This window comes from Bos mutus, chromosome 3 (assembly GCF_027580195.1).
Source record: "Bos mutus isolate GX-2022 chromosome 3, NWIPB_WYAK_1.1, whole genome shotgun sequence".
In the NCBI taxonomy this organism is placed as follows: Eukaryota; Metazoa; Chordata; class Mammalia; order Artiodactyla; family Bovidae; genus Bos; species Bos mutus.
This window is the reverse complement of record NC_091619.1, coordinates 28,238,827-28,261,463: the sequence shown is the minus strand read 5'-3', so window position 1 is coordinate 28,261,463 and position 22,637 is coordinate 28,238,827. Positions and strand designations below refer to the sequence as shown.

The 22,637-nt window shown below is 39.1% G+C and overlaps 1 protein-coding gene across 4 annotated transcripts in view; it reads left to right on the top strand.

Annotated features, from left to right (window-relative positions):
- The window catches only part of MAGI3 (membrane associated guanylate kinase, WW and PDZ domain containing 3), a 262,766-nt gene that overhangs the window by 177,035 nt on the left and 63,094 nt on the right, over positions 1-22,637 (top strand). For 2 of the 4 annotated variants that reach the window (XM_005887097.3, XM_005887098.2), the window contains exons 5-6: positions 5,340-5,514; positions 8,977-9,056. In XM_005887097.3, the coding sequence (XP_005887159.2) occupies positions 5,340-5,514; positions 8,977-9,056 (255 nt within the window). Of the gene's footprint in view, positions 1-5,336; positions 5,515-8,976; positions 9,057-22,637 lie in introns of all 4 variants that reach the window. The other 2 variants (XM_070367458.1, XM_070367459.1) reach the window with 1 other exon arrangement.

Below are 22,637 nucleotides of genomic sequence, written 5' to 3'. Positions count from 1 at the left end.
CACTCCAGTATTCTGGCTCAGAGAATTCCATGGACTATACAGTTAATCGGGTTGCAAAGAGTCAGACACGACTGAGTGACTTTCAGTATACTCAATGAAAGCATGAGAGGTAAGAAGGGAATTGCTGCTGCTGCTGCTAAGTCACCTCAGTCGTGTTCCACTCTGTGTGACCCCGTAGACAGCAGCCTGCCAGGCTCCCCCGTCCCTGGGATTCTCCAGGCAAGAATACTGGAGTGGGTTGCCATTTCCTTTTCCAATGCATGAAAGTGAAAAGTGAACATGAAGTCACTGAGTCATGTCCGACTCTTAGTGACCCCATGGACTGCAGCCTACCAGACTCCTCCATCCATGGGATTTTCCAGGCAAGAGTACTGGAGTGGGGTGCCATCACTTTCTCCAAGAAGTGGATTGAGTCAGTAACATTTGCCAACAGACTAGATATCAGGTATGAGAGAGTAGTCAAAGTAATCTCGTAGGGAGAGCAGTGAGTGGTCCTGAAGAGAGATCTTAGTTCCCTGCCCAGGAATTAAACCTGGGTAAAAAGCCTCTTGATGAAAGTGAAAGAGGAGAGTGAAAAAGTTGGCTTAAAGCTCAACATTCAGAAAACGAAGTTCATGGCATCTGGTCCCATCACTTCATGGGAAACGGATGGGGAAACAGTGGAAACAGTATCAGACTTTATTTTTTGGGGCTCTAAAATCACTGCAGATGGTGACTGCAGCCATGAAATTAAAAGATGCTTACTCCTTGGAAGGAAAGTTATGACCAACCTAGATAGCATATTCAAAAGCAGAGACATTACTTTGCCAACAAAGGTCTGTCTATTCAAGGCTGTGGTTTTTCCAGTGGTCATGTATGGATGTGAGAGTTGGACTGTGAAGAAAGCTGAGCACCAAAGAATTGATGCTTTTGAACTGTGGTGTTGGAGAAGACTCTTGAGAGTCCCTTGGACTGCAAGGAGATCCAACCAGTCCATTCTAAAGGAGATCAGCCCTGGGTGTTCTTTGGAAGAAATGATGCTAAAGCTGAAACTCCAGTACTTTGGCCACTTCATGTGAAGAGTTGACTCATTGGAAAAGACTCTAATGCTGGGAGGGATTGGGGGAAGGAGGAGAAGGAGATGACAGAGGATGAGATGGCTGGATGGCATCACTGACTCGATGGATGTGAGTTTGAGTGAACTCCTGGAGTTGATGATGGACAGGGAGGCCTGGCATGCTTCGATTCATGGGGTCACAAAGAGTCGGACACGACTGAGCAACTGAACTGAACTGAACCTAGATGGAAACTTGGAATCTTCACCACCAGACCACCAGGGGCTAGAGGCTAGAAGCAAAGAGGCCCTTGGCTCTTGCCCCTCTTGGAAAGCAAGAATGTGTCAAGGAGGCAAAAACTGTAAAAACAGGTACAGAGTTTATTATTAGAGACATAGCACAATGTATATGAGAGCACACAGAAAAATAGTTTATTTAACACAGAAATAAATACACATCCAGAGAGAAAGGGTATCAGTATCCTGAGTGAGGAGCCCAGTAAATCAGAAACTAGGCAGAGATACACCCCTTGAGAGGAATGCTGGCGTCCTGGCTGAGGAGGAGCAAAAATGTGATTTACATCACTTTCATAGGGCAGTCCTTCTGGGTCTTTGTTTCTATTTGGCCAATTATCTTGTTTACTTCTTCACACCTGTCTGGTCCATGGACCCTTCCCAGGATGCATTTTTGCTAAGATGGATCCCACCACAGAAGCCTATGGGTGCATGTCTACACTTATTATGGGGTGGTGCCCCCTCCCTTTTCAACCACCAACAAGGCTTCCTTGCATGTGCAGACAGGGAAGTCTTCCTTGACCTCAGGAGTGGTTTTACTCCTCTTGACCAGCACTAGGTGTCTGGCCCAGAGGCCCACTGTCTCCTACCTCAAAAGGCCACTCCAAGGGTTTTAACTTGAGTATTTGAAAGAATGGAGTTGCATGTTTTGAGATGAGAGGTTTTAAGAGGAGTCAGTTTGCATTGGAAATGGGGGCTATGGTTGGGGTATTTAAATTTGAGACGTTCATTAGACTTCCAAACGGAAATGTCTTGTTTAAAATTGAATTTAAAAGTCAGTCTTCTGGTCTGAAAATACATATTTGGATACCATCAGCATATAGCTTGTATAACAGTGACACCGAGTGAGATCACCAAGAGAGGAAGTGTAGAAAGAGAAAAGGTCCAAGGACTGGACCCTGGGAAAGCACTCTAATATACAGATATTAGGGAGACTGAGAAGAGCCAGTGAGATAGAAGGGACACCAGGAGAGTGTCATGTCCTGGATGCCAGGAGAAGAGAATGTTCCAAGAAAGAGTGATCCTCATGTCAGATGCTACTGATAGCTCAAGCTAGATGGGCACTGAGAATTGGTCATTGGGTGTAGCTATGTAGAGATAAGTGGTGACCTTGATAAGAACAGTTTTATTGACAAGAGATCAAAAGCCTTGTTGGAGGAGTTCCGGAGGCAAATGAAGAGTGGAAGTGGAGGTAACAAGGGTAAACTCTTTGAAGGAGCTGTGGTGTAAAAAGGAGAGAGATGGAATGGGGTTGCTGGGAAGCAGGGAAAGAATTGTTTAATTTCTTTTCATAGAATGGAGAAATACCTTGTTTTTATGTGGATGAATATGGTCTACTAGATAAGAAAGATTGGTGATATATGAGAGAGGGAGAATGAACTGCTGTAGGCAAGAGGGGATGAGGATATCTGCTAGACACACAGAGTTCTTTCATAGTAACAGAAGTTAGAGTAAAATGGGCACAGTTACTATGTAGATATATATGATGGTGGGAATTTGTAGAAGTTCTCTTCCTTTTGTATTTTCTCAGTGAAATAGGAAACAGGGTCACCAAATGAAATTCGGGATAAGGCAGAAGATTTAAGAAGGAAGATATGAAAGTTATCTAGGAGAGACAGAGTGAATGGACTAAAGAAATGTCCTATGGTTGTCATACATCATTAAATGCCCTCTTGAAGTTAGTGATCATGAGTTAAAAGTGAACTAGTTAGTATCACCTGCGTTCAGCTACCTATACTGGTGAAAAGTAGGTGGAGAGTAAGATTTAAATAGAATTATAGTTAAGTCAAGCAATATGATAAAAGTAAGGTAGGGCAAAAGGCCTCAGGAGTTTTTTTTACAAGGGAGCAATTATAATGGTAGATCATTGAATTTAAGTTGGATCTATTTCTGCTTTATTGACTATGCCAAAGCCTTTGACTGTGTGGATCACAATAAACTGTGGAAAATTCTGAAAGACATGGGAATACCAGACCACCTGATCTGCCTTTTGAGAAATTTGTATGCAGGTCAGGAAGCAACAGTTAGAACTGGACATGGAACAACAGACTGGTTCCAAATAGGAAAAGGAGTTCGTCAAGGCTGTATATTGTCACCCTGCTTATTTAACTTCTATGCAGAGTACATCATGAGAAACGCTGGGCTGGAAGAAGCACATGCTGGAATCAAGATTGCTGGGAGAAATACCAATAACCTCAGATATGCAGATGACACCACCCTTATGGCAGAAAGTGAAGAGGAACTCAAAAGCCTCTTGATGAAAGTGAAAGAGGAGAGTGAAAAAGGTGGCTTAAAGCTCAACATTCAGAAAACGAAGATCATGGCATCTGGTCTCATCACTTCATGGGAAATAGATGGGGAAACAGTGGAAACAGTGTCAGACTTTATTTTTCGGGGCTCCAAAATCACTGCAGATGGTGACTGCAGCCATGAAATTAAAAGACGCTTACTCCTTGGAAGGAAAACTGTGACCAACCTAGATAGCATATTCAAAAGCAGAGGCATTACTTTGCCAACAAGGGTTCGTCTAGTCAAGACTATGGTTTTTCCTGTGGTCATGTATGGATGTGAGAGTTGGACTGTGAAGAAGGCTGAGCGCCGAAGAATTGATACTTTTGAACTGTGGTGTTGGAGAAGACTCTTGAGAGTCCCTTGGACTGCAAGGAGATCCAACCAGTCCATTCTGAAGGAGATCAGCCCTGGGATTTCTTTGGAGGGAATGATGCTAAAGCTGAAACTTCAGTACTTGGGCCACCTCATGCAAAGACTTGACTCATTGGAAAAGACTCTGATGCTGGGAGGGATTTGGGGCAGGAGGAGAAGGGGACGACAGAGGATGAGAGGGCTGGATGGCATCACTGACTCAATGGACGTGAGTCTGGGTGAACTCCGGGAGTTGGTGATGGATAGGGAGGCCTGGCATGCTGCGATTCATGGGGTCGCAAAGAGTCGGACACGACTGAGCGACTGAACTGAACTGAACTGAAGTAGGGCAAGGATGGGGCTGAGAAACAGGGAAAGGTAGTAAGTAGTAAGATTAAAGCTTTATAGAACTTGGTTGAATAAAGGATGATTGGAGTGGAAGTACTATAAGGATGACACGTAATTATATCTAGGGCCTCTTCTAAGGATATCTCATTCTGAGGCATTGCCTGCAGTGTGGAATTATTACAGATATATTATCTTTTAAGTTCTAGAAACAATCTTTAAGTATGTTAATTGTGAACTCCGTAGAGAGTAACCAAATTTTAGTATTCTTACCTACATTGTGAACTTTGGGATTCTCAAAGGATTTTAATATCACCAAGAGACAATTAAATTCAACAACAGGAAGTCTATTGAGTTTAATTTTTAAAAGCCAGTATTATTTTAAAGGCCTGTGTTAAATGTGCACAAGGCAGCTTGATACATACAGCAGTTAAGGCTGTGGGCCATTTAAATTCAAATCCTGGCTTTGCTGTTTATTATCTGTGTAACCTAAATGAACTTAACTTTCCTGGGCCTTAGTTTCTTCATCTTGAAATGGCAGTAGTGATAATATATATGCACAGGTTTACTATGAGGATTGTGAGTTAATATATATAAAGCAGTTAAAATAGAGCCTGACCATGAAGTGTAAAGGTGCTGCTATGGCTATTATTGTTAGTGTAATGGTTTTCTTTTTAGTGTTTTTTTAGTTTTGTTATTTTTTTTGTTAGTATAATATTTATTGATACATTTATTTATGTATTATATTGACATAATATTTATATATTTAGTGTATACAGAATTGATTCTAGTGTTGATTTTTTGCTTCTTTCCCAGACTAGCTTCAGAGGTGCTGAACAGAGTTAATGTCAGCAGCAAATGAAAAAAAAATCAGTATATTTGTTTTTTCAACAGTTATAGCAGAATATGGACATAGCAGACAAGGAAATTTGCAGTATATATTTGGGCATTTTGTTAGAAATAGGACTGTTTGAAGAGAGTGTAACTTCTATCTCCTTTTCACACTCTTCTGTTTGAATAGCAGAAAATAGAGAGAGGCATTCTGAGCCGTCTGATTGGATAAAGACCGTCCCAAGTTACAACCAAACAAACAGTTCAATGGACTTTAGAAATTATATGATGCGAGATGAAAATCTGGAACCACTGCCCAAAAACTGGGAGATGGCCTACACTGATACAGGGATGATCTACTTCATTGAGTAAGCGAATGTTTGTGTCTTTTCCAATGTGCCCTGTCACTGCGCGGCTTGCCTTTACATTTTTGTAACCTAATTTTACAAGACTTCCATTTCTTTTTTCTTTCTTTAAAAATATTTTTCATACAAATTACAGTTGATTCTTAATCTATTTCCCTGGATGATATTTCATTTTATTTGATATGGATAAAGAAATAATATGTTTGATGTCTAGTTTTATGAAGATAGAATTAAAAACATTTATCACTAGTAATGAAAAATGCAAGGAATAAAGGGTATTTTGCTTTGCCTTTTGTTTTTGAAACCTTTTGGATGAATTGTCCACCTTAATGAGCATTTCACAAATTATCATTGTTTGGAAGGAGGCCGTGTTTATTATCTCAGCTAAATATTTTCAGACCTAGATTTTGAGGTTGATGTATTCAGGTGATATAGTTAAATAATATAGGAGGAAAATATCACTGATCCTCAGAGCAATTGGTACAATATAAATTCACAAAAAATAAAACTATTGTATGAAAAAGCATTATTAATATAAGTACATTTTTTGGTTTGTAAGATACCATATGTATTTGATCAATCTAAGATTTTATATTTGTACCTGAGAACAAATATTATAAATAATTATGCAAATATATAACATGAAGTATTTTTATGTTGCCATGCAGATATAATTCTCTTTAAAGTTCTTTGCCCAGAGGTAGAATATGAATGTAGTAAGGTAATAGACTATAACAGTTAAATAACAATTAAAATACTGCGGCTGAATTACACTCAAAAAATATGTATGTACTCAGAAAGGAATTAGAGGTGGGAGACTTAAACCAGTTGACTCAATATGTTCCAAATTCCACAGCTTTCCCATACAGTGAGCACTGTACTATACCAAGTGAGATTGTATTGTTTAAAAGATGTATAGTTTATGTACGGTGTTTTTTTTTTTTTTTTTTTTTTACCATATGTGGTACTTTATTGATTACATTATACATTTATATAGGCATTAATGACCAGGATTATACAAAAATGGACAAAATCAGGTACGCTTTTCTCTGTGGACAATTTAAGGGTTTTTTTTTTAAGGATAATTTAGATTTTTGACTTTCATATTAACTTTAAAACTAAACCCCCAAATACAATGTAGAGTCACTGAAAGAGGCTAGGATGTCTTTAGAAGCACATTATGAGATAGAATCTGACAGTATTTCATCCTGCAAACAGAGGTAAGTTAGTACTTTCTGGGGGCAGAGGGGAGAATTTATAAAAGAAATGTTTTTGTCAGTAATCATTATTAAAATGTATTAAAGGCCTCAATGTAAGATCTGAAGCAATAGAAGACATAGGGGAAAAGCTCCATGACATTGAATTTGGCAAGGCCTTCTTGGACATGATACCAGAGCACAGGCAACAAAAGCAAAAATAGACACGTGGAACTATTTCAAACTTTTAAACTTCTGTGCAGCAAAGGGAAGCAATCAACAGAGTGAAAAAGCCACCTATGAGATAGAAAATATTTGCATACCATATATCTGATAAAGGGTTAATATCTAGAATATATTGAATATTATGTGCTGCTAGATAAAGCTCTTGTTTGCTGTAGCTAATGTGATTGGTCTGTGTTACTGCTGCTGTTAAATCATGAATTTGCAAAAAGAGACTATTAATATAGGTCTATAGTCTTTAGCTATTTTGTTTTGCGTATAATAGACCCCATGAGTGTTTCTTTACTTTGGGGAATAATGAGTAAAGTCCTAGCAGGTCACCTCCATCTACTGATTTAGCAATACAAAGATTGGGTCTTTGGAACCAAAGTTAAGCTTTTCTCAAGTAGCCATTTTGAAATGGGTTTAGCTAGATATGTCCATGATTTTTTTTTTCCTCTAACAATCTACATGCTCATAGGCAACTTTAGAATCCTGATCATTTTCATTTTGCTTAAACTGATTTTACTGGTTTAGCTTTGGGGAAGTTGTCTCTTTGACAGAATGGGTAACACAGACAATCTTGATTTCTCTTACTTAGATTATCTATTATTCAGCATACAAAAAAAGTATTCCACTGTCTACCAACTAGTATCTGACCTGGCAATGTGTAGGAAGTGACTGCATAGGTAGCTCTGTAAGTAGCTCAGGAGTTAGGAAAAGCATAGGAGGTGTGATTCATTTCTTGAAACCACTGGCTTCATTTCCTAAAAGTGGTCAACATAGAGATTAGTGAGCTAATCTCTCCTTTGATCACATTGTTGTTCTTCCTCTGCTTTGATGAGCTTTAATTTGTGTTTTATTGCCTTCCTATATATTTTCTTCCAGGATTTTTCTTTCTTTAATATCCTCATATTTCAGATACTTAAACTATAACTCTGTCTACTCAGCAGTATTATAGCTTTGTTTTAGCATTAGTATTTACTGCATGGCGACCTGGGTCTGAAGCTAACTGATTGTGGCCTATAATGAAATGAAACAGACGTCGCTCTTTGAAAGCATCTGTGCCCTACTTCAAAAGGGACGAGGAGGATCTTTTTGTTCTTTTTTTTTTTTCCTGTTAAATATGTGGTCCAGACTGTTGAGAGGGCTTCCCTGATAGCTCAGTTGGTAAAGAATCCGCCTACAATACAAGAGACCCGGTTCAATTCCTGGGTTGGGAAGATCCGCTGGAGAAGGGACAGATTACCCGCTCCTGTATTCTTGGGCTTCCCTGGTGGCTCAGCTGGTAAAGAATCCCCCTGCTATGTGGGAGACCTGGGTTTGATCCCTGGGTTGGGAAGATCCCCTGGAGAAGGGAAAGGCTACCCGACTCCAGTATTCTGGCCTGGAGAATTCCACGGACTGTGTAGTTCATGGGGTCACAAAGAGTCGGACATGACTCAGCGACTTTCACTTTCACTGTTGAAAATTTAGTTTTGTAGAGTTGAGTTTTACGATACCCGTGATTTTTACTTGCATGTTACAGAAACAGATACTTTAAAACTTTTTACATTATTTCACCTTTTTATTTTTAGTGAGTCCTGGTGAAGGAAGAGGCTCTATCTGATTGTTCATCTCTTTATTCCCAATCCCCACACATCACAGGCACCTAAGAAATAGTGTTTTTTGGAAAGAGGAAGGAATTCAGCCGGCAAGAAAGCAGGCCTTTCAAGGGCAGCTTTTTAGCACAGTATGGGGCCATGTGCCCACCCTTTGAAACATTTTTGATTGCTTAGATAAACATCTGTTATTATGCACTTAGCATTTTATCCCTTCTTTAGAGCCTTCATTCTCAGTTAGTGCCTCTAGCATCACCTTTCCTTTATGACTTTTGAAGTAATTGTCTGAGAACAACAAGACTATTGAATCAGAAGTATACAGATGAAGCCTAGAGGAGATAAGTGTTCAAACATCATATACCTTTTATTCACTTTTTATCTTTGCTTTTGAAATACTTTTCTCCCTCTTTACTTTACTGTTTCTAATTGAAATCTTTGTTCTACAGCCACAATACCAAGACAACCACCTGGTTGGATCCTCGTCTTTGTAAGAAAGCCAAAGCCCCTGAAGACTGTGAAGATGGAGGTAGAGATTTAGAAACCTTTTATGCCATATTATTCTCTTTATCCCTTCTTGCTCCTCCTGCTTAGATAATGAATTTTCCAAAACCCTAAACAAACCACAATGTGCATATGGCCATAAGCAGTGGGGAGATATCAATCATTCTCAGCTGATTCTAGTCATTTTGTTATTGCATCTATTTTTATAAGTCTTTGATTTTTGAGAAATATACAATTAAATCCTTTAAAGAAAATCTTGATTAAAAATAAATTTGCCATTTTTTAGACATTTGTTTTTAAAACAAACTTTAAAAATTCTAAATAAAATTTTTAGTAAGTTAGGTACATTCTGAATCACAGAGTAACCTCATAATGCCTGGTACTCCCTCAAAAATATATTTAATGAAGTATCACTAAGATAGATATGCCAGTATCTATAATCCTTAGCCATTTAGAGCAGCAATAGAAACTCAATGAGAGTTTCTAATATACCCTCCACCCCACACAAGAAAAATTATTTCTCTGAGAATCTTTATAATAATAATGCTTATATCTTATATATATATATAAGATATAAGATATATAATAATATCATATATAAGATATAATATATATCTTATATATAATCATGCTTTGTATCTTATATATTATAGGTTCTGTTTAATGGTATGGTCTTACAAATAAGTATAGAATTTACCCCAACCAAAATGTTTGCTATGCCTTCTTGAATATAAAGTTTATTCATTTATGAATAAAATTTGCATTCCTTTTGTATGACTCTCAGAAATTTTATACCTTAGTTTAAAAAAAAAATGGGTGGATTAGGATGAGATTCAGATAGTCCTCCTAAAGATTAAATTTTGATCTATGAAAAAAATTTAAGCAGAATTTATACATATTTTTTCAGCATGAGAGTTTTTCTAGGAATAAGTAGAAAATGAAATGTTTAAAATGTATTTGTAATTATATAAAAAAAGGATACCTTAGAGTAAATCTATTGAAGGATGTGCAGTCCTCTACACTAAAAGCTATAAAACATCACTGAAATAAATCAGTGAAGACCTAAAATAATTGATGCAATATATTGTGTTTATTGATATACAATATAGATAGGATGACACACATTATTAATAATGATGTTCATTCTCCTTAAATTGATATCTAGGTTCTGTACAATCCCAATCAAAATTCTAAAAGTCTGTTTTTAAGAAACTGACAAACTGATTCTAAAATATATATGAAAAGGCTTCTCTGGCTTAGTGGTAAAGAATCTCCCTGCAAATGCAGGAGATACAGGTTCAATCCCTAATCCTGGAAGATGCCACAGAGCAGCTAAGCCCATGCATCACAACTATTGAGCCTGTGCTCTAGAGACCAGGAGCTGCAACTACCGAAGCCCTCACGTCCTGGAGACTGTGCTCTTCAAAAGGAGCCACCACAGTGAGAAGCCTGCACATCGCACCTAGAGAGTGGCCCACTGTCCACAACTAGAGAAAAGCCTGTGCAGCAGCAAAGACCCAGCTCAGCCAAAAATAAGTTTAAAAAATTAAGTTACTTTAAAATATATATATATACATGGAAATAGTGTACAAAGGCTTTAGTTAGCCAAACAGTCTTGAAAAAGGACAAAGATAAAGGACTTAGGCTACCAGGTTTGAAGGCTTACTATAAAGCTACAGTAATCAAGAGTGTTATCTATCCATAGGATAGACAAATGGATCAGTGGAACAGGGTAAGAGAATCCAGAAATAGATGCACACATATGTGATCACTTAATTTGCAGCCTAAGTGCCAAGTCAGTTCAACAAGGGGAGGAAAATCTCTAACAAATGGTGCTGAAACAGCTGGCTCCTCAGAAGGAGAAATGAACTTCAACTATACCTTTACTCCATATACAAAAATTAATTTCAGATGGCTCAGTGATCTAGTCACAATAACTAGAAGCCTAAAGCTTCTAGAATAAAATACAGGAGGGTATCTTCAGGACTTTAAGATTAGCAAAGATGGAGGAAAAACTATAACTGTTGCATATTGCTGGGCAGAATGTAAAATAGTACAACTGCTTTGAAGAACAGTTTGGCAGCTTCTTGAAGGGTTAAATATAAATTTGCTATATCACCTAACATTTCCACTCCTAGATATCTATCCAAAAGGAATGAAAACGTATGTCCACATAAGCACTTGAATGTAAATTTTTATAGTGGCACTATTCCTGATAGCTAAAAAGTGGAAACAACTCAGTTGTCCATCAAACAATGAATGGAATATTATTCAGCAAGAAAAAGAAATTAAATACCATGTATACTATGACATGAATGAACCTCAAAAAATGTTATGCCAAGTGAAAGAAACTAGACACAAAAGATTAGCTATTGCATGACTTCATTCATATGAAATGTCTATAATAGGCAAATCTATAGAGCCGAAGCAGATTAGTGGTTGTCCAGGGCTAAGGAAGGGGATAGAGATTAATCGTAAATAGCACAAGGGATAGGCTTCCCGGATGGTGCAGTGGTAAAGAATCTGCCGACCAGTGCAGGAAACTCAAGAGACTCAGGTTCTATACCTGTGTCAGGAAGATCCCTTGGAGTAAGAAATGGCAACTCACTCCAAAATTCTTGCCTGAAACATTTCATGGACTCAGAGCCTGGTGGGCTACAGTCCATGGGATCGCAAAGAGTTGGATATGACTGAGCGACTGAGCACGCAGCACAAGGAACCATATTGGGGTCATGAGAATTTTCCAAAACTGGATTGTGGTAGATAGCTGCAAAACTCAGTGAATTATTAAAGTCAATGAATGGTACATTTTTTAAAACAGAAGAGTTTTATATGATGTGTAAATTATACCTCAATTAAGTTTCTTTTTAAAATGACCAAAGAATTTGAACAGATGGTTTACAAAAGACAGAGAATAGCCAATAAGAGCATGAAAAGGTATGTACATCAACTATACCTCAATTTTTAAAAAAAAAAAAAAGCATTAAAAATGTGCTTATCATTAATCATCTCTGTGATTTATTCACACACCCTAGAAGGGCTAAAGTCAAATACACTGACAATACCAAACTTTGGTGAGATTGTAGAGTATATGGATTTGTACATGTTGGTAGGAATGTAAAATTATGTAAACACTGGAGAAATTTTGGCAGTTTCCTATGAGGTGTTATATCAAGAAAAATGAAAATAATATTCCCCCAAAGACTTCACCTGAATGATCATGACAGCCTTATTCGTAATAGTTCCAACCTCAAAACATCCCAAATATTCAACAGGATAATGGATAAACAGTTTGTGGTTTATTCATGCAATGAACTACTACTCATCGATACAAAGAAAAAGCTGTCGATAACATTCAAAAACATGGATGAACCTCAGAAACATGTTGAATGAAAGAAGCCAGATCCAAAAGAATGGGTACTCAATTATCCATTATTTAAAGTCCAAGAACATGAAAATTAATCTATACTGATAGAAGTCAGGAAATGATGGGGAAGGAGGGGAGAATGGTGAATTGGAATAAATATTCTCTGTAATGATGGACATCCTTTCCATCTTGTTTGGGGTGATGGTTATATAGGCACCTGCAGTTGCCGAAGTTCATTCTTTGTACTTGAACAAGCACGTAAATTGATATTTTAATCATTGCATGAGCACTTAAGGTCTGTGAATTGTGGTGAATACAAATTATACCTCAAATAATTTTTAAAATAACTTTTTATAACATACTTCCCTTGTCCCTCCCTAAGGCTTTTCACAGTAAGTTTCTTAAGGTGAAATTAGTCATTGTGAAGGTAATCTAGAATATGTAATATTATAGAATTGGACTTTTTAAAGATTATGAATGTGGTATTAGTCTTTTCAGGATGTCTCTTTTGCCAGGCTCCGTTCCTTTTCTTTTTCTAGGGCTTCCCTGGTGGCTTAGATGATAAAGAAATCTGCCTGCAAGGCAGGAGATCCAGGTTTGATTCCTGGGTCAGAAAGATCCCCTGGAGAAGGGAATGGCAACCCACTCCAGTATCCTTGCCTGGAGAATTCCATGGACGGAAGAACCTGCTGGCTACAGTCCATTGGGTTGCAAAGAGTCGGACATGACTGAGTGACTAACCCTTTTGCCCTTTTGTTCATTTTCCTACCAGCTGATGGTTTCAGTTCAGTTCTCTGCCTTTTCCTATTTTCCCTTGTAGAATGTATTTATTTTCATAGCCTTAACTACCAACTTACTGTAGCTAGTCTCCTTGTCTAAATCTCTAGTGTTGTCCTCTGTTCTGAATCCTGTTTCTGTATTTCCTACTACTTTTGAGACTTTCTTTTTGATTGCCCTACTGGCACTTCAGATAAACATATTTAAAACTGAATTTAGCATCTTTCTCCCACAGTCCCCACATTTTGCTTTCTCTCTTAGGTACCATCCTTATAATCATCTGGGCAAAATCCTTTGAGTCCTATTTGCTGCTGCTTCTCCTCTTGCTCTGTCCCCTATATAGTTTCCAATCCCTGCTGCTCTTTCCTTTTTCTATATTTTGGCAATATATTATTATGAAAATTTTCCAACATATAGAAAAACTGAGTTTTTCAGTGAATACATATATTATAATGATCATTTTGCTATGTTTGCTTTTTTCATATAGCTCCCTATGCTCCCTATTCTCTATTCATGCTTTTTTTTTTCTTTTTAATATCATCCTCTCCTTTCCTCTAACTACCACACATTTGGATTATTCTGGTCTCTTTTTTTCCTACAGTTCTCCTCCAATGTATCTTTTATGCCAGTGGTCTGTAAAATAAATGATGGCGTTCCAACTATTTGGGTACAGGAAGAAAACGTCAGTATCATGCTCTACTATTGTACATACAGATTGGCAATGGTATTCTACTTCATTCTCTTTGTCAGATTATCATATACACTCCTCAGTCTTAAAGGAAGAATGAAGCCGACTCCTTTGCTTTTGTCAGGAGCCCTGTAAAGTTTTTCAGTTTACTTGTGCACACTTAAGTGGATTTATAGACCATATTACATAGTTTTTAATTTACACAAAATTAAAATGTGACTTAAAAGGATTTCTATAAAGACACTGGTGATTAAAGGTAATACAGATATGCAAGCCCAAGGTAACAGTGAGAAAATGGTGGAGCTGACACTTCTCATACACCTCATAAGAGCTCTTTTCAACCACATGGAGGTGAAATTGGGATAATTGTTTATTTAGTCTTTATCTCCTTTTTAAATGTCTATTTTGTATATGCTTTATTATGTATATGTTAGTAGATTAGTATATCTATGTCTATGAATATATAAGTCTCTTGGAAGTACATGGTCAGATTTTTTTATTGATAAGACTACATGATCAAAAAAGTTTAGCTACATTATCCATTAATCTTTCTAAAATATAACTGCCTTCATAGCTCTCCCTTGCTCAGGTTAATGGCCATTTTAGTTAATGGCTCCCTACTGTCAACAGAATAAAGTCTAGACTCCTTGGGAAAGTATTAAAGATTTTTCGTAACTGAACTGTATTCTTTATTTCTTTCTCAAAGTGTTTTCATACCATAAATATGACATATTTTTATCTTTGCTACAGGCCCATTTCTTTTTTTTTTTTTTTTTTTTTTGTGACACTTTTAGTTCTTTTATTTAGCAGTAGCGGCTGTAGATTGGTCAGGAAGCTGGTAAGAGTCTTTCATACATACACACACAAACACACACACAAGTATGCAATTGGTTGGAACCAAGATGCCCTCATGAATTCTGTATCTCCAGTGGCCTTTGATTCCTGGCGTTATTAAATCTGCATGTCTTCATCTTCCTTTTCTTTGTTCTTTCTTTTTGTTTTTCTTCCCACTCAATTACTGCTTGGTCAGCCTTCCTCCGTTTTAAATCGGAATGTTTGAGGCATAGATTTGGTTAAGTCCTCCTCAGCAATAACAGAAATTCACTCCAATATGAGTGTCCTGTGCTTCCAACAGCAGTTCTGTCTCAAGGACCTTAACCTGAGGTCTTCTGGAATCTGAGACTGGGCCGCGTGAGCTTTCTGCTGAGTTCGTTTTTCGCTGTCCCAGTTTCCAGCACAATGGGCCTTCCCCTGCACTGGGTTTCTTCGCCTTCTGCTTCTAGCGCCGGAGCTTCGCTGAGTTGGGCTCCTGTTGTGCTTGGCCTCTTCCACGTAGAGGTTGTTTCAGCCAGGTTAAACCCGAGTCATGGCACCATAGATGTCACTCGAGTGTATGTTCCTTGGTTCTTTGTCTCGTCACAACAAAGATTTGGAGCAACGGACATTAAAGCCTTCACAAACCGTGTTACAGCTCTTAGGCAAATCAGTGTTACAGCTCTATTTTATTTATAAGATAGCAGGAGAATCCAAGACTCGAAGAGAAGAGAGTGGAAGAGTACGTGGGGAGGGAGAAAAAGAGAGAGAAAGAGAGTGCGCACGCATGCACACGGGAGAGAGAGTCCCTATCTTTGCCACAGGCTCATTTCTTATGCCAGGAACCAACCTTGTTCCCTGTGTCCACTTGGCTTATATCTGCTTATCCTTTTAAGCTCAAACATATAATTTTTGTAGCCTCCTCCGTTTTTCTCTTCCAGGTCAGGATTAGGTGTTCTTGCCTCTGTGCACAGCATGTTTCTATTGTAGCACCTATGGCATTGCATTGTTACTAGATACCTATACTCTGTAAGAGCAGTAGTTTTGTCTTATCTATTTATCCCTTCAGTTGAGACTTAAATGTTTGGAAGGAAAGGAGGAGGAAAAGAAAGGAAGGAAAAGAAGGAAAGAAGCCACTCTATCCTTCGGGCATCCTTCTTGAAAATAATATTTAATCTCCTTAGGGTTCTGGGGGAAGCAAAACATAATAATTCTACCTCAGGACTTCCCCGGTGGTCCAGTGGTTAAGACTCCACACTTCCAATGCAGAGGGCAACCATTCAATCCCTGGTGTGGCAGGTGGGGATCCCACATGGCTCATGGCCAGAAAAAGAAAAGAAAAAAATCTATCTTCATTCATTAGTGAGGAGTCAATAGAGAAATAAGACATAGGAAACAAAGATGAGATTAGAATACCATCTGATGAGTGAACATGGCTTTAGCGCCACACCTATATTGGGCTTACTGATATTGCACCCCTACCAGAGGGAGACTTAAGCACTCACTCTCCAGCCTCTGTATTCAGTTGTTTGGCTCCTCCCACAAGGCAGATATGGCAAAAGATCAGATAGCACCCTCTCTGCAGGCAGGCTAGCATCAGAAGCCACAAGAGGACCCAGAAGGCCCCAAGCCAAACACACTGAATTCATTCTCTAAAGCTCACCTATCAAATAAGGCATTCTTTCTTCCTTGGAGAACAAAGTAGAGGGGTTCAGGAAATTGAAAATGATTCTCTGCAAAAGTGTGTTGTTCCCCTAAAGCTCTTTGCATTATGGGTGACTGTATGCCTTGGTTCAGAGAAGGCAATGGCACCCCACTCCAGTACTCTTGCCTGGAAAATCCCATGGACGGAGGAGCCTGGTAGGCTGCAGTCCATGGGGTCGCTAAGAGTCAGACACGACTGAGCGACTTCACTTTCACTTTTCACTTTCATGCATTGGAGAAGGAAATGGCAACCCACTCCAGTGTTCTTGCCTGGAGAATCCCAGGGACGGGGGGGCCTGATGGGCTGCTGTCTATGGGGTCACACAGAGTCGGACACGACTGAAGCGATTTAGCAGCATGCCTTGGGTGGTGAGGGACTAATCCTCCTTATTCCTACTGTCCCAGTATAATTAATAATAGGGTCTCCTTTTACTCTTAAAAAGTGGAGAATACATTACATGGTGATCTTAATTGTATCATTCTTAAGATCAGTTGAGTTCAGTTCACTCGCTCAGTCGTGTCCAACTCTTTGCGACCCCAGAACCGCAGCACACCAGGCCTCCCTGTCCATCACCAACTCCCAGAGTTTACCCAAACTCATGTCCGTTGAGTCGGTAATGCCATCTAACCATCTCATCCTCTGTCATCCCCTTCTCCTCCTGCCCTCAACCTTTCCCAACATCAGAGTCTTTTCAAATGAGTCAGCTCTTCGCATCGGGTGGCGAAAATATTGGGAGTTTCAGCTTCAACATTAGTCCTTCCAATGAACACCCAGAACTGATTTCCTTTAGGATGAACTGGTTGAATCTCCTTGCAGTCCAAGGAACTCTCAAGATTCTTCTCCAATACCACAGTTCAAAAGCATCAATTCTTCTGCACTCACAATCACAGACAACTAGCCAATCTGATCACACGGACCACAGCTTGTCTAACTCAGTGAAACTAAGCCATGCTGTGTGGGGCCACCCAAGACGGATGGGTCATGATGGAGAGGTCTGACAGAATGTGGTCCACTGAAGAAGGGAATGGCAAACCACTTCAGTTCTTAAGATAGAGCAACCAAAATTGCACTCAGGGATGTTCAAAGTGTTTTAATCCAAGAGGTACTCCCCAACCCCTATTACTGGAGATGCCTTTGCAACATTACCTGTATTTCTCTATGGTGGTGGTTTAGTCGTGAAGTTGTGTCTGACTCTTGTGATCCCATGGACTGTAGCTTGCCAAGCTCCTTTGTCCATGGAATTCTCCAGGCAAGAATACTGGAATGGCTTGCCATTTCCTTCTCCAGGGGATCTTCTGGTCCCAGGAATCAAACCTGGGTCTCCTGCATTGCAGTCAGATTCTTTACCAACTGAGCTACATAGTAACCTGTATTTCCCTTTCAGTTCAGTTCAGTCACTCCGTTGTGTCCAACTCTTTGCGACCCCATGAATTGCAGCACGCCAGGCCTCCCTGTCCATCACCAACTCCCGGAGTTCACCCAAACTCATGGCCATTGAGTCGGTGATGCCATCCAGCCATCTCATCCTCTGTTGTCCCCTTCTCCTCTGGCCCCCAATCCCTCCCAGCATCAGGGTCTTTTCCAATGAGTCAACTCTTTGCATGAGGTGGCCAAAGTATTGGAGTTTCAGCTTTAGCATCACTCCTTCCAATGAACACCCAGGACTGATCTCCTTCAGATTGGACTGGTTGGATCTCCTTGCAGTCCAAGGGACTCTCAAGAGTCTTCTCCAACACCACAGTTCAAAAGCATCAATTCTTCGGCACTCAGCTTTCTTCACAGTCCAACTCTCACATCCATACATGACCACTGGAAAAACCATAGCCTTGACTAGATGGACCTTTGTTGGCAAAGTAATGTCTCTGCTTTTGAATATGCTATCTGGGCTGGTCATAACTTTCCTTCCAAGGAGTAAGTGTCTTTAAATTTCATGGCTGCAGTCACCATCTGCAGTGATTTTGGAGCCCCAAAAAATAAAGTCTGCCACTGTTTCCCCATCTATTTGCCATGAAATGATGGGACGAGATGCCATGATCTTCGTTTTCTGAATGTTGAGCTTTAAGCCACCTTTTTCACTCTCCTCTTTCACTTTCATCAAGAGGTTTTTTTAGTTCCTCTCACTTTCTGCCATAAGGGTGGTGTCATGTGCATATCTGAGGTTATTGATATTTCTCCCGGCAATCTTGATTCCAGCTTGTGCTTCTTCCAGCCCAGCGTTTCTCATGATGTACTCTGCACAGAAGTTAAATAAGCAGGGTGACAATATACAGCCTTGACGAACTCCTTTTCCTATTTGGAACCAGTCTGTTGTTTCATGTCCAGTTCTAACTGTTGCTTCCTGACCTGCATATAGGTTTCTCAAGAGGCAGGTCAGGTGGTCTGGTATTCCCATCTCTTTCAGAATTTTCCACAGTTTATTGTGATCCACACAGTCAAAGGCTTTGGCATAGTCAGTAAAGCAGAAATAGATGTTTTTCTGGAACTCTCTTGCTTTTTCGATGATCCAGCGGATGTTGGCAATTTGATCTCTGGTTCCTCTGCCTTTTCTAAAACCAGCTTGAACATCAGGAAGTTCACGGTTCACGTATTGCTGAAGCCTGGCTTGGAGAATTTTGAACATTACTTTACTAGCGTGTGAGATGAGTGCAATTGTGTGGTAATTTGAGCATTCTTTGGCATTGCCTTTCTTTGGGATTGGAATGGAAACTGACCTTTTCCAGTCCTCTGGCCACTGCCAAGTTTTCCAAATTTGCTGGCATATTGAGTGCAGCACTTTCACAGCATCATCTTTCAGGATTTGAAATAGCTCAACTGGAATTCCATCACCTCCACTAGCTTTGTTCGTAGTGATGCTTTCTAAGGCCCATTTGACTTCACATTCCAGGATGTCTGGCTCTAGGTGAGTGATCACACTGTCGTGATTATCTTCGTCATGAAGATCTTTTTTATACAGTTCTTCTGTGTATTCTTGCCACCTCTTCTTAATATCTTCTGCTTCTGTGAGATGCATACCATTTCTGTCCTTTATCGAGCCTATCTTTGCATGAAATGTTCCCTTGGTATCGCTGATTTTCTTGAAGAGATCTCTAGTCTTTCCCATTCTGTTGTTTTCCTCTATTTCTTTGCATTGATCACTGAGGAAGGCTTTCTTATCTCTCTTTGCTATTCTTTGGAACTCTGCATTCAGATGCTTATATCTTTCCTTTTCTCCTTTGCTTTTCACTTCTCTTCTTTCACAGCTATTTGTAAGGCCTCCCCAGACAGCCATTTTGCATTTTTGCATTTCTGTTTCCCTTTGGGGACCCCAACATTTGGAACCTGGAGCCTGTTTGTTTTATGCCCAGCTGGTTGTTACCACATTTGCCATATACTTGGTCTCTTCTCTGAACAGGGAAGAAATAGCCCCACAATCAGCTATTTGCAGAATAGACTGTATCTAACTTACATTGTAGTCTCCATAGTACCTTGCACAGAGTAGATGCTAGTAAAGGGGATAGTAATAACAGTATGTTAAATGTAAGTTTTTATAGTTTAAGATATTGTTTACCTTCTGCTGAACATTTAAGATCTAGAAAAACTTTACAGTTCCTAAAACTTGCCCTTTTCCCCCCAGTCTTCTGCTATTCATAACCTGTGTTTTTACACCATATCTGATGCTTTAATGAGTGTACATGTTTGTCTTCCACTCAAAATAATTAATGTGTTAATTAAATGGTCATCTTAAAAATTCAACATCAGGAATCCATTTTACTTTCAACTCACTACTTTTCTCTTATGATGAAAGAAAGATTAAATTTTTTACTAAAGACATTTTTATAAAATGTGTTCATGTTGATACCTTTATAGAGAGTGGTAAAAGAAAATTATCAGTTGAATAGAGCTCCACAATGAGAAAACAATTATAATTTATATATTTAAATAAGAAAATAGCTATTTAGAGAAGAGGAATGATAAGTTCATGGTCCTTAGAACTAATCAGCGGCTTTATATGCCAGAAATAGTTTTGCTTTTTGAGTCAACTTTTGGCACGGGTAAGGTGCTTTAGCTTTTAAAATAGGAAAATATGGTTAGGTCTTTCCTATTTTCTCTTCCAGAGTTCTCAAACTGCTTTTTTTTTTTTTTTTTACAACTGAGTTTCCAAAACAAGAAGGCTATTTCTCAAGGACTCCACAATTTACTCTTTAATACCGCAGTATGCTGAACTTTGCCCTCTACCTTTCTCGTGAAACTGCTTTTCTTAATGTTACCCGTAACCACCTGCCTGATTGCCAGATTTAGTGGACTCTTTTTAGCCCCTATCTCCAGTCCTGACAGCTTTATAAAGCATTTGCTCGTGTTGACCACGCTGTCCTCGTCTGTCTTCTTTGACTCCATTCCCCCTATTCTTACTTACTCCGCTCCTTAAATTGTTAATGCTCCTAAGCTTCTATTCTCCATCTTTTCTATTCACAACTTACCTCAGTAATTTTGTCCACTGCCGTAGCTTTAATTGCAGTGCCTCCCAGATCTTTTATCTTCTTCTGTTTCTCTTCTGAGGACAGGACCAGGTTCATATTTCCAAGAAATTATTAGGTATCTCTACAAGGATGTTGCATAGCCCCTCAAATGCAACACCTTCCAAACTGAGTTAAATCTTTTGTATACCTGCACTTCCTGCTGTCACCAACTGACCTTACATCCTCCCAGTTCTGTGAGCCTGAAACTGGTTATCGTCCTCAACTTTTCCTCACCCTATCTTCATTGCAGCTAAGTATCAAGTCCTATCAATTCTGACTTTAAAAAAACTGCCATCTCTTAAGTGTCCAGTGCTGCTCATCATTTTTTTTTTTTCTTATCTGTCTCCTGTGCTGTCTCAGTCACTTCAGTCGTGTCCAACTCTTTGCCAACCCATGGACTATAGCCTGACAGGCTCCTCTCTCCATGCAGTTCTCCAGGCAAGAATACTGGAGTGGGTTGCCATTTCCTCCTCTAGATATCTGTCTCCTAAGTGCCTCTAAATCCAAATTAACACTTCTTTCCTCTTCTCACAGCTGTTTCCATAGGTATCCAATAAATATTTTATAATGTATCATATTTATGCTTAAACAGCCATTAACCTGGATATCATCTTGACCTCCTCCCCTCCCACAGTCTTCGTGTTAGTCATTAATTTCTGTTGCTTCAACTTGTTTGTCTCTTATTATCCATTCTTTCTCTATATTCCCACTACCAGTGCCTTAGCGCCAGCCTTCATAATTTCTTATCTAGGCTACTAATGATTTTCTTATTTGCCTGCCTTTATTTTCACTCCACTCCATCTATTTCATCCTTTATTACTGTTACCCATAACTTCCCCAAATATAATTTAATCATGTCACAGTCCAGTTTAATCAGTTTCATCATCATCATCAAAATAAAGACCAAACTCCTTAACCCAGCATTCCAGAAATGTGTTTTGGTTCCTATTATAAGACAAGCCCCCTGGCATATGTACCTCACTCTAGTCCTATCAAATTTTTGTAATTACTGAAAATGCCAGCCATTTTTAATCCCTCAGTGCTCCTTGATCAGTGAAATGGCCTCCCTCTCACCAATGCCAACTCATTCTTTAAGACTGCTCAAATACACCGTCTTCTAGAATACTTTTCTGATAATTGTTTTACCAAGCAATTGGTGGTGGTTCTCAGCTCTCCCTCAAAAGCGTGTTTGTTTCATTATTATGCTTCCCTGATAGCTCAGACATCAAGAGCCTGCTTGCAACGCAGGAGACCCAGGTTCGATTCCTGGGTTGGGAAGATCCCCTGGAGAAGGAAATGGAAACCCAGTCCAGTATTCTTGCCTGGAAAATCCCATGGATGGGGAAGCCTGGCAGGCTGTAGTCCATGGAGTTGCAGAGTTGGACACAACTGAGCCACTAATGCCGTCACACTTTATATTTTCGCTATATCATTTCTCTCTTCTGTCTTCACTTTTCAACTATGAACTCCTTGATGTCAAGAACTGTGTTTCTAATTTTTATTTTTGCATAAGGAAGGAGAGGGGAGGAAGAGGAGGAAGAAAGGGAAAAAAAGGAAAGAAAAGGGGGAGAAATTCAGTAAATGAATTGACTCACTGGATAGTATATAAAATTGCTAGGTATTTTAGTCTAGGTTTTATTACCTTTAGTTTAATAGGGCAAGTAATAATCACTTCTTTAACTGCATGAATCTACCCTGCAAAAACCTGTCTGATGTTATCACATGTGAGGGTTTAAAGTGATTCCTAAGAGTAATCCAGA